Below are 12,206 nucleotides of genomic sequence, written 5' to 3' on the forward strand. Positions count from 1 at the left end.
CTGTCCTTCCCCGTGTGCGCGTCGTAGGTCCCCTGCACCCCGCTCCCGGAACCCCCCCCATTGCCCCCCTCCCCTGCCCCGGCGGGAGGCAGAGCCGGGGTGGGGGCTGGTCCCACGCGCAGCCGCCGCGCACCAGCTCGGGACCGGGTAAACACCCGCAGGAGGGGGTGCGGGGGGAGCGGGCGGGGAGGAGGCTCCCGGAGGCCGCCGGGTCGGGGCGGGGCTCGCCGGGGGGCCCCCTCGGCGCGGGCAGGACGCGGGTGCCGGGGGCGGGGGCAGGAAGCTAGCCGCGGCCCCGTGACGTCGCCCGGCTTCCAGGGATCGCTCCCCGCGGCCCGGGTCCGCTCCTCCCCGCGCTCCCCCCGGCCTCGCCTCCGCGCCGCGGCCGGCATATCTCGCTCGCGGGCTGGCTCCGGGTCCCAGCCGCCTCCTGCTCCCTCTTCCTCTCCTCCTTCCCTTTCTCTCCCTCGCGATCCCCATCTCCTGTCGCCCGCCGGCCTCTCGGATCCCGAGCTGGACGTTCCCTCCGCCCCCTCTCTCTCTCCTTCCTCTCCCTGTCTCTTTCGGTCAGTCCCCCTGCCTCCCATTCTCTCTGCGTCTCCGCTTCTCCGCGCGTCTCCCTCCGGGTTTCTCGCTCCCCCCTCCCTCCGGGCATCCTCTCCCGCCCCCCGCCCCCCGCCCCCCGTGCCCTCCCTCCTCGTTCGCTCCCCTCCCCCTCCGCCCCTCGCAGCCCCGCCGCTCGCAGCTCCCCAGTCAGCCTCCCCGAACCTGCGCCGCCGCCGCCGCAGGACCGGCCGGCCCGGCTCCCCGGGGTGCGCCCTCCTCGGCCCCGCGCCCTCGGGGCTCGCCGGCTCAGCCTACCCCCCGCCTCCGGCTCTCGGCCCCGCCCGGCCCGGCAGCAGCCCCGCGCCCGAGCGCGCCGAGGATGTGAGTCCCGCTCGCCTCTCCCGGAGCAGCATTCCCCGGCGCGCCGAGCCGGAGCGCAGCGCAGCGCAGCCGCGGGCGCTGGCGGGGTCGCTCGGGCCGGCCGCGCGCTCCCGATCCAGCGGCGCCCCCACCCCACCGCCACCGCACCGCCGCCCCGGGCCTCTCGCCGGCGCCGCCGCCGCCGCCGCCGCAGCTCGCGGGCCGTTCCCGGCCGGCCTGCCCCGGCCCCAGCGCCGCTGACCCTGTCCGCCGCGGGCGGGGACGCGGGCGGAGGAGGTGCCGCCGCGGAGCCCCCGGACGCGACCATGTCGGAGGTGCTGCCCTACGGCGACGAGAAGCTGAGCCCCTACGGCGACGGCGGCGACGTGGGCCAGGTCTTCTCCTGCCGCCTGCAGGACACCAACAACTTCTTCGGCGCCGGGCAGAACAAGCGGCCGCCCAAGCTGGGCCAGATCGGTCGGAGCAAGCGGGGTGAGTTCGCGCCCCACTCCCCGATTCCCGTTTCTCGGGCACCCCGGCCTGGTGGCTGTTCGCTAGGGTCTCCGGCACCCGGGGGACCGCTCCGACCCACTAAAATCTCGTCGCGCAGAATTGCGGGGAGTGGGGGCTGGGGGATCCCGCACTGCGGGCTCAGCTCCGGCTGGCCTTGGGATCCCCTCCCCCTCAGCCCGACCCGAGTTTGGGGTCACCCAGGGGGCGTGGCGGCCACTCGCTGCCGCAGGGGGCAGAAAGGTTTTCCCAGGTCCCTGCCCGAGCCAAAGTTTGCTTTCTGATTTCTAGTCCTGCCCCCTTTTGCGCCCCTTTTGCGCAATGTAATTGCAGCTGCACTCCATCTACAGCCCGGGTGTGTGTGTGTGTGTGTGTGTGTGTGTGTGTGTGTGTGTGTGTGCTGGGGGGGGGGTCCTAGGGCTCCCCAGGGGACGGCGCGGGGACTGCGGGCGGAGGCCCGGTTCCTGCGGGGAATACGAGGGGCTTCCGGATCGCAGGGGCTTTTCATTGTTACTTGGCCGGGGGAGGGTGTTTGCGGAGCCCCGGGGCTCGGCGCGGGAGCTGGAAAAGCCCGGGAGAGACCGGGACTCGGCGAGGCTCCAAGAGGAGCTCCAGAGGCGCGGGGACCAAGAGGGAGACCGACGGTCGCCGGGAGAGACCGAGGCACAGAGACAGGGAGGGAAGCCGCTGGCGGAGGCAGGGGGAGGCCGGGAAGAGCAGAGCCCGAGACAAAGCTCGGGAGGGAGCGAGCCGGGGCCGGGGAGACCGCGAGCCGGGGCCGCGAGTCTAGCGGGGACGCAGGAGCCGCTGAAACAATGAGGGCGGTCGACACCCCGGACACAGAGAGAGAGGCCTGGAGACCTCGACAGGTGACCGTCGCACTGGGAGATGATGGAGAAACCGAGGATGGGCAGGCTAGGCAGAGATGGAGAGGCGGATGCGGAGAGGCGGGCGAGCCCCCGGCCGGCAGCTGAGAGAGGCTCCGACCTCGGGAGCCGCGAGTGCGGAGAGGCCAAGTCCGCCCGCAGGCAGCGCGGAGGGGCGGGGGGCTGGCCCCAGCGAAGCCTGAACCCCCCGACGGGCTGCACGCTGTGTGATCGGCCCCCTGACGTCCCCGCTGGCTCGCGCACCTCTGAACACCACCCACCCCCCTCGCCTTGGCTGCCCCCGCGCGGCGCTCGGGGCACCCGGGGAGGGTCCCAGCCCCCTCTCTGACCCCGGAACCTTTTTTCGAAAGAGATGCGCTCTCCAGGATGAGTGGCGGTGGGGATGCCGCGGGGTGAAAACCAGGCCGGTGCGCGCCCGGGCTGCAGGCAGGGCTGCGGGTTTTGTGCCCTTTCAGCTTCCAGTTCTCAGAACCGTGTTGGGACGCAGCCTCGGGGTGGAGGTGGGTCAGAGGAAAGCCAGAGACGGACCCCGGGCTGAGACGAGGAGGATGGGGCTGTTCGGCGAGTGTGGAGCCCCCTCCCTCTCTTTCCCTCCGTCGCTGCCTGTCAGAGACCCTCCCCCGGCTAGGCCCAAATAAGAGCGCTCACTTCTGCTTTTCTCCCCGTTTTTTTTGCAGTTGTTATTGAAGATGATAGGATTGATGACGTGCTGAAAAATATGACAGACAAGGCACCTCCTGGTGTCTAACTCCCCCAAAGACAATGAGTTAAGGGAGAGAATAAGAGTGAGACCGGCGGTTAACAGATATTGGCAAAAAGAGCATGAAAAGAGAAAGCACTTTGAAATTGATTACTAGCTTGCTACCCGCGAGGAAATCAACAACCTGTATCCGTGTCAGGCCGGGAGACAGATGAGGCGAGAAGGAGAAGGCTCTGGGCTCCTTTGCAAAAATAAAAATGAAAAAAAAATTTTTAAAAATTAAAGAAATCACTATATACACACATGTAAAGAAATAAAAAGTCTCAGTTGCAGCTATTTGTCAAAGTTAATATCCATTTCTTTTTATATACAGTGAATATTGCGCAATTATAGATCTGGATTTTGAACCACTTAAATAATGAAGCAACACCGGGTGTTTTGAGGTGTTGGCATTCTTCAATGATTTGGCTGTTCCCAATGTTTACATTATTTAATCTTGCAAAAATGATTCTGTGCACTTGGATGTGAAATGCTGTTCGGTTATTTTTTTTTATGTTGTTATCTTTGGATGTACAAAACAAATCAGAAAATATCTCTATAGATATTCCATCCTATTTTGGTCATCTTTTGAAGTTATCAAGAGTGTGTTTAAAACAAGAAGAGAACTTTTCTAAGGAATCATGCATAGAAGGAATCCTTGCTTTATTTTAAAATGAATTGTAAAGCTTGTGTTTCTTTGTTGCTACAAGCTATTTGCCCAAGTTAATGCAAATGAACACATTTTATATGTCAGGAAAAAAAAAAAACACATAAAAAAAGCAGAGAAAAAAAATGCTTGAGCTTTTTCTAACCTCTCCCTGCAGTCTGTTGTGTGAGCAGCCTGTTTTTTTCTCTAATATTGTGTCAGTTTATTCTCTTTAATGGACTGTAAAAAAAATGTAATCACGAGAGTGCCAAATATCTTGAAATGCCAAAAGGCATTTTGGTTTCTTTTCTTTTCCCTGTGCTCTGAGTCCACGTAAAGGAATGCTTGGAGTGTCTTTTTCTGTTATTTATAGGGGTTCTCTTAAGGCACACCAGCTGCCTGTTTTGCATGGTATTTGCAAAAATGCCTCTTGCGTGAGGAAATCTTCTGCCCTTTTTTTGTTGTTGTTGTTGCAACTTTGGACCTCAAGAGGTTTCTTCCTTACCCTACCCTGTTGTCCCCTCTTTTCTTAATTCGATATTCTGTATGTTGCACCTTGAACCAGCACACAGGGCTATTTCTCCAATGTACAATAAAAGAGCTGTTCCTGTGTCTCACTGCGCTCTTTTCTCAGCTTTGGCTGGGAGGGAAGGGGGGATTTGCTTTTTGTCTCTGCTGGCTGGAGAAGGGAGGAGGGGACAGTAGCTTTGGTTGGAGAGGCAAAAAGGCAGTGTGGAGGCCACTGTGGGTTGGGCTCAAATGATAGAAAAGACAAGTGGATTGGCAAGGCCGTCCCCTAAGGGCAAGTGCATCCAATCTGGATTTGCATTGGGCTCTCCCTGCTTCCCTGAGTTCCCTGGTGGGGTGTGTTGGTTGGCAGGGAGTCAGTCTTGTGAAAGGCAAAGTTTGGAGGCGGGCAGACTTGGATTCAAATCCCAGCTCCTTCACTTCCTAGCTCTAGGCATTCGAGCAAGTCTATTCATTTTTGGTGGTTCAGACAGTAAAGAATCTGCCTGCAATGCAGGAGATCCAGGCCGGGTTTAACCCCTGGGTCGGGAAGATCCCCTGGAGAATGGAATGGCAACCAGCTCCAGCGTTCCCTGGAAAATCCCATGGAGCCTGGCAGGCTACAGTCCATGGGGTCGCAAACAATCGGACACGACTGAGTGACTAACACACACTTCACTTGTTGAAGCCTCAGTTTTCAAATCTGTTTAATGGGGGTAATACAGCTCCCACCTCAAAGGTTGATGGGAGGATGAACACAGCACCCAGCGCACAGTAGCACTCAGCATGAGATGCCCAGACCATCCATCATGGGCCACCTCCTCAAAGGCAGGACTGAGGGGGAGCTGTGCTCTTTGCCCGGCACCTTCGCCTTCCCAAGTCCCCAGGTCCTTTCTGGAGGGAACAGCCTGGTCCTCCGAGGCCCGCAGCCTGATTCCATTGTCTCAGGCTTCCCAGACTCTGGCCCTCCTTCAACTGCTGCTCAAAAAGTCTCCTTATGAAGAAAAATTCTCAGCCCCTTGTTGGGCTCAGGACAGTTAATGACAGTGGAGCAGGTCCTTAGGGGAGGAGGGGTTCCGAGAAAGATTTTGGCTGAAGAAAGGCTGGGAGAGTTTTGGTTTTTTTCCTCCTGGGCTGCTGGCATCCAGGAGTTCCAGCTCGGGGAGCTTTTAATGTGTTTGTTGTAAAACTGTCTGCCAGGGAGTCACAACACAGCTCTTGGTGGCAGGAGCCTGAGTGTGACTCAGACATCAGGTAAGACAGGCCCCGGGGTGGGGGGCGGGGGAGCCGGGAGGAAGAGGGGTTCCAGAGGGCCTGCGGGGAGTGAGGGGGATGGCTCATCCTGCTTCTCAGGAAGTGGAGGCCCAGAGCCTCCAGGGAACCAGTGGAGTCCGTATCTGTCGTCATCAGGAATGGCAGGCCAAGTGGAGCTGGTGGGGCCTTCAGGATGCCGGGGGGCGTGCCAGCTTGATCTTCCCAGGGGCGAGACTCTGTTCCCAAACCTGGCCCTCGTCCCTCCTGACCCCAGAGAATCCCAGGGCTCAGAGCTGATGACCTTTAGGCACTGGGGAGCCCGGCTCTGGAGAGTTAGGGGCTGGGCCCACCCTCTGCGCAGCAGCAATTTGCCAAGAAGGGTAGGAGCCAAAGGAAAAGATTCTTTCAGAAGGTAGGTCTCTGTCCGCACCCAGGAGTAATTACCACTTACTTGATCAAAGCACCATGCAATTACGAAACACTCTCCTTTCTGAGCCTTACAGAATCCAAGCCCAGCAACCCTGGAAACTCACAGCCCTTCCGTCTCTTCAGTCGATGAGGGACTCGACACCCCAGAGGGGCAAAAAGGACGGCACGACATCCGCTCCCATTGAGCTCCTACTGTATGCCAGGCTTGCCACAGCTCTACGAACCATGTCCTGATGAGACAGGAGAAACCAGGGCTGGGAGGGGCACTAGGTGTCTTGTACGAGGTCACTCACCGTGGCCCTGGGCAAAGACTCTGCCGGCAATGCAGGAGACACAGGAGACGTGTGTTCGATCCCTGGGTCAGGAAGATCCCCTGGAGGAGGAAATGGTAACCCACTCCAGGATTCTTGCCTGGGAAATTCCATGGACAGAGGAGCCTGGTGGGCTACAGTCCAAAGGGCTGCTAAGAGTCAGACATGACTGAGCGACTGTGCGCACACACACACACATGAGGTCGCTCGGCTAGTAAGGCATGAAGCGCACTTGAACCCGGAGTCCAGGCTCCAGGATGGGGATACAGGGTCATCTGACCCCAGGCTCAGTCCCAGCTGCAGCCATTGTCCTTCAGCCTTAAAGATCCTTTTGTTGGTTGTTTCTTCTCAGCCTGGGCTCTCCCGCTATTCTGACAACAGATAACTACATCAGGGGTCAGAGGGAGGCAGGGCTGGGATGTGGTCAGCTAAGAGCTGGAGCTGCCCTCTGCTGGGAAGCGGGGAGCCTGTGAGCCCTCAGGCAAGGCTCCGGTCCTCCTTGATAAGTGATGTATCAAAATCTTCCTGCTGGAGGCCTTCCCCTTTGCCAAGGCAGGATTCTCAGGCTGGGAAGGCTGAATCTGCCCTTCCCGAGCGAAAGAAGGATATAAATCTTTTAAATACACTGGAACATTGGGACAAACATTTGTTGAGAAGGCACTTTGGGGACTGGGCAGACATCGAATTGTTATACCAAATACGGGATATGTTCGAAGTATCTGGTTGGTTAGGTATCAATAAATATGGAAAAGGCCACTCAAGGTTTGAGGTGGGGGAGGGTGTCTTGAAGCCTCCAGGCATGAATCGAACATCGGGGGTCGCATTGTTCCAACTTCACTAACTGAATGCTTGTAATAAGCATCCAGCTCTCTGGATTCCACCTCCTTGGCCTGTCCAGGCTGACAGCCTGAAGGAATATCCAAAAACACCTGTAAGGGGGAAATTGGCAAAGTCAGTTTTAAAAGAAAGAGACTCGAAAATTACTGCTGGTCTGGAGGCCACAGATGAAGGGGCGAGTTGAGGGTACTTCTGCAGACAGCAGGCAGCTGGTTCTTGGCCCTCAAGACCTAGCAGAAGGGGTAGATTTCAGGCTTCCCTGGTGGTCCAGGGGTTAAGAATCCACCTTCCAACGTAAGGGATGAGGATTTGATATCTGGTTGAGGGACTAAGATCCCACATGCCTTGGGGCAACCAAGCCTGTACACAACTAGAGAGTAACCCTGCGCTGCAGGGAAAGACACCGCGTCCCAAGCAAAGAGCCTGCGTGCCGAGCTAAGATCCAACACAGCTAAGTAAATAAATAAAATTTGTAAAGAAGGGGTAGATTTCAGGGTGGCTCCTGGGCACGCAGAGGGCATGAGTTTGGGACTTGGGTGACTTGAATTTGAAACCTCTCTTATATACTTTCTCGTTGAGACTCGGGGCCAGTTTCTCAAGTTCTTAGGGCCTCTGTTTCTTCTTCTGGAAAATGGGATTGTGCCAAAGGCACAAAGGATTAAACAGGAACTCCCACTCCACCTGAGCACAGGGTCTGGTGCCTTATAAAGGGCAGTCATCACACGATTGCACAAGAGATGCCTACTGCGTGCCAGGCAATGGACTTTCAAGACCTAGCAAACAGTTCACAGTATGTGAAGCTTCTTTGCAGATGGTTTTTGGTACCCCAGGGCTGATACTCCAAGGGGACAGAGGCGAGGGGAGGTGTCACTGCAGGGGGTAGGGTAGAGGACTCCTTTTGCCTCTCATTACCCCGTCGGTTCCCCAAAATACCCTAATCAATACGATCCTAAGTAAACCTGTGTGTGTGCTCTCCAAAGGCAGTTGAGAAGAGTCTCCTATCCCCTTCCAACCAGACTGCCAGAAGCCTTCCTTCTCTGGATGGAGGCTAGCAGATACTGACTTCCTGCCCTGGGAAGGAAAGAATTTGGCTTTCTTCTTGGACCCCCTCCATCAACAGGTCCTCCAAAGTTTTCATTCACTTGACAAAAACTGACTTAGCACCCACCTTGGGGCGGGTCCTGTGCTAGGCTAATTGAGCATCCGATGGTGAAGAAATGGGAGTTTTCCCTAGGCTTGAGAAATGATGACAGTTGCCATGGCAATGAGGTTGGGAGCCAGGAGCCTGGAGATCCCCCAAATCAGCAGCTCAGATCCTACTTGCTGGCAAAAAGGAAGCTAAGAAAACTGGGTCTTGGGGACAGCCTGAAACCCAAACACAGGATCCACTTTTAAAAAATACAAACTTTTACTTTAGAATAGTTTTAGATTTACAGAGAAGTTATGAAGGTAGTAGACAGTTGTCAAGTACCCCCAATTTGTTCTCACACATCTGACATTTCCATGATGACATTTCACAACCAAGGAACCAACATGGGCACAGTACTAGGAACTGTAAATCCACCATTCATTCGGATTTCCTTCGTTTTTACCTAATGTCCTTTCCTGTTCCAGGATTCCACCCAGGATACTACATAACATTAAGTCATCATGTCTCCTTAGGGTTCTCTTGGTTGTGAGCATTTCTCAGATTTTCCTTGTTTTTGATGGAGTCCTGCTCAAGTATTTTGTAGGCTGTCCCTCAATTGCGGTTTGTTTGAGCTTTTCTCATGCTTCCATTGGGGTTATGGGTTTTGAGAGGAAGACCATTCTCATCACATCCTCTCAAGGCTGTGCTCAGTTGCTCAGTGGTGTCCGACTCTGTGGCTCCATGGACGGTAGCCCACCAAATTCCTCTGTCCATGGGGATTCTCCAGGCAAGAATACTGGAGTGGGTTGCCATACCCTCTTCTAGGGGATCTTCCCAACCCAGGGATCAAACCCAGGTCTCTCGTATTGCAGGCAGATTCTTTACCGACTGAGCTCCCCGGGAAGCCCAGGAATACTGGAGTGGGCAGTCTATCCCTTCTCCAGGGGAACTTCCCGACTCAGGAATGGAACCAGGGTCTCCTGCATTGCAGAAGGATTCTTCACCAGCTGAGCTCCCCGGGGAAGCCCATCAAGGGTACACGCTATCAACATAACGGATACTGTTGATGCTGACCTTGATCACCTGGCTGAGGCAGCATTTGTCAGGTATCCTCCACGGCAAAATTACTCATTTCCTTCCGGTTTCCATACAGTGCTCTTTGGAAGGAACTCATTCTGGCCCACTTAAGGGGTGGGAAGTTATGTTCCCTCTCCTAGAGAGGGGAGTGAAAGTGAAAGTCTCTCAGTTGTACTGACTCTTTGCGACCCCATGGACGTCCATGGAATTCTCTAGGCCAGAATCCTGGAGTGGGTAGCCTTTCCCTTCTCCAGGGGATCTTCCCAACCCAGGGATTGAACTCAGGTCTCCCGTATTGCAGGCGGATTCTTTACCAGCTGAGCCGCCAGGGAGGCCCAGAGAGGGGACTATCTTCATAAATTACTGGGATTTTTCTGCCTAGGCGATATGCGTGACCCACTTTTCAGCTGATTGACGTTGCCCCTGTGTTGGGCAAGTCCACTGGGGTTTAGATGGAATCATGAGTTCCAGGCAAAAGGGGGAAAAACAAAAACACCACGAGACCCAAGGTGCTGCCTGATAACCGATAGATGGAGCCTTACAAAAAAAAAGAAAAAGATTAAACAAAATTAATAAAAGCAACTTCCTGTGGAGGGAGAGCTGTCACCCTGATTAGAAACTGTGCAGAATTTTCTCTTGGAAACCTTCAGGCAGCTGCTCTGGTTTATAAAATCCGCCTATTGGAGGGAAGGCGGTGGGGAGAAGGTTGTCATTATTCCAGAAACAGAGATTCTCCCAAACCATATGCAAAAATAAATCCTCAGCGACCGGGCTGTATCCGGGGAAACCTGGCAGCTGGGAGACAGGGCTGGAGCTCGTGGGGTGGCCCCCAGGGACAGACAGACTGCGTCCATGGGCCCTAATCGCTTCTCCAGAGGGACCGGGAGTCCCAGAAAGACAGTCCCACCTTGCCGGCACTAGGCCCCCACCTCCAGCTCACCCTCCCTCTCTGAGATGAGGACTTGGTTGATCGCACACACCCACGGGTTTGGAGGAAGGTCCTCGACCCAGAAGCAGCTGTTTGAGGACAAAGGGTCACTAGAGGGGAAGGGAGGTCGGGGAGGCCAGGCGGACCTGGGAAATGGGCCATGGGAAATCCTAGCAGAGCTGGGAAGGGGGCTGGGCGGGTGGGGTCAGGCAGTGATGGCCAAAAGCTGTCAGGGAAATGAACGTCTGCAGAGACAGACAGCCCCGTGGCTGAGGGCTGAAAGAGGCAGTCTAGGCCGGCATTTGGGTAGAGGAAATTAACTAATTAATTAATTAAATCCCTATTCATTCAAGGACTCAACTGCCAGGGGTGGGGTGGGGAGGGTATTATGCTTGGCCCCAGGAAGACAGGGCTGATGAAAACAAGGCTTCTTCTGGCCTTCAGAGACCTCAGAGTCTGGTCAATGACCATCTGGTGACACTGAGGCCTCAAGAGGTTGAGAAGTGGGGTGGGGTGGGCCCACAGGAAGCTTAGGAAATCCTTGGGGAACACCAAGGGCATGCCGCCAGCATCCGCAGTGGGTGTCCTGGAAAAGACTGGCAGCAGCGTCCCGACCACAAATGTGTCAGTGACACTGTGCTGCTCCTCGCAGGGTTCAGGCATTTTGTGGCTCTGGGGCTCCTGTACCCGAAGTGGAAAGCAATATTTACCAGGTGCTGGCTCTAGGCCAGGTTCTACACTCTTTGTATTTAATTCATTTACTTTTCACAGCAGCACTAGGAGGGAGTTAGTATTGTTCTTCCCATTTTGCAGATAAGGGAAATCGAGGCACAGAGCAATGAAGTCACCTGCCGAAGGTGGCACAGCCAGACAGTCGTGGAGCTGGCACTGACCCCGGGGAGGCTGAGCCCAAGAGCTCCAATAAGAGCCGAGGGTAGAAGGCAACTTTGCACCGCTCGCGGCAGCCGGGAGAGCAGCAAGGCTCTGGGCCTACGACTCCCATCCTCCCTTGGGGGAGGGGAGGCTGAGGATCCGGTTGGCGGTGAACCCTGGACCAGGCCAGCCGGTTGCCATGGGGACGGTTGGGCGGAGGCCGCCGGCCGAGGCTGGTCGCCCCGCGGGGCAGTTCCGGGGAGCTCCCGCCACCGACAGGGAGTGGCCGGGGCCGGGCACCTGGGGCCGCGTTTTCCCGGCAGACCGAGCCGCATTACTTCTCCCCTCTCACACAGGGCAGACCACAAGTGCCCTGCAGCCGTCTGAGCCTCCTCCGACCTGAACTCAATCCCCCACGAAGCCGCACTTTATCTCCAGTTCATCTGCGTGAATTATTTACCGCGTCTGGCGGCCTCCCCGGCGGCCTCCGCCCTCCCTGCCCCCGCGGCTTGTTCACATCCTAGTTCGCAGTAGCCCCTCTTCCTCCCCATCCCGGGAGGGAGTTCGATGGTCAGGCCTCAGGGGGAACTTGGGGGAGAGAGAGAGAGAGAGCGAGCGAGAGAGCGCGAGCACGAGAGCGAGCACGCACTGGGTTAGGAGTCAGGAGCATTTGATTGTCCCAGCGGTGCTGCCTATCAACGTGGTACATCATCCCCATTTCACAGATGAAGAAGCTGAGGCCTGGAGGACTTTACTATCCTGTCCACAGTCAGGAAGGAGCCACAAGTGGGAGCAGTCCGAGGCTGGCTCTCGCCCTGAACTCTCAGCCACTGCTAAGCAGAGTGAGCTGATGCTGACCTTGGTTTGAGGGCCAGTGGCACCCGTGAGTGGCCATGCCTAGCGCTGTGCCGGGTGCTGGGGACACAGAGGAGTCGGGGACAGCTCCTGCCCTCCAGTTGCTTCTGTCTGGAGCGGGGGCGGGGTGGGGGTGGGGGTGGGGCCCAGGGAGCAGGCAAGCACAGACAGGTTGGTGACTGATCGTGATGGTTGGAGGGTTGGTGACTGATCGTGATAGGGGTTGGAGGGCTGGCCACAGCCAGCGAGTTCTAGGGCCCTGAGAGGTCCTTCTGTGAGTGGGTGGGGCTTCAGCCCGCCTCGGATGGGCGCGGGGGT

The 12,206-nt window shown here is 56.8% G+C and overlaps 1 protein-coding gene across 1 annotated transcript; it reads left to right on the plus strand.

Annotated features, from left to right (window-relative positions):
- Positions 1–297: 297 nt before the first annotated feature.
- On the plus strand, positions 298–4,305 carry CAMK2N1 (calcium/calmodulin dependent protein kinase II inhibitor 1). Its single transcript, XM_027965576.3, has 2 exons — positions 298–1,398; positions 2,981–4,305. Exons 1-2 carry the CDS (start codon positions 1,233–1,235, stop codon positions 3,049–3,051), a joined length of 237 nt encoding a protein of 78 aa, XP_027821377.1. The 5' UTR covers positions 298–1,232; the 3' UTR covers positions 3,052–4,305.
- The last annotated feature ends 7,901 nt before the right edge of the window (positions 4,306–12,206 follow it).

The sequence above is a fragment of the Ovis aries genome, chromosome 2 (assembly GCF_016772045.2).
Source record: "Ovis aries strain OAR_USU_Benz2616 breed Rambouillet chromosome 2, ARS-UI_Ramb_v3.0, whole genome shotgun sequence".
Lineage (NCBI taxonomy): Eukaryota > Metazoa > Chordata > Mammalia > Artiodactyla > Bovidae > Ovis > Ovis aries.

Coding starts and splice junctions, on each gene's coding strand:
- CAMK2N1 (XM_027965576.3), top strand. CDS start 1,233: ATGTCGGAGGTGCTGCCCTACGGCGACGAGAAGCTGAGCCCCTACGGC. Junction 1,399..2,980: donor GATCGGTCGGAGCAAGCGGG/GTGAGTTCGCGC, acceptor TTTTTTTTGCAG/TTGTTATTGAAGATGATAGG.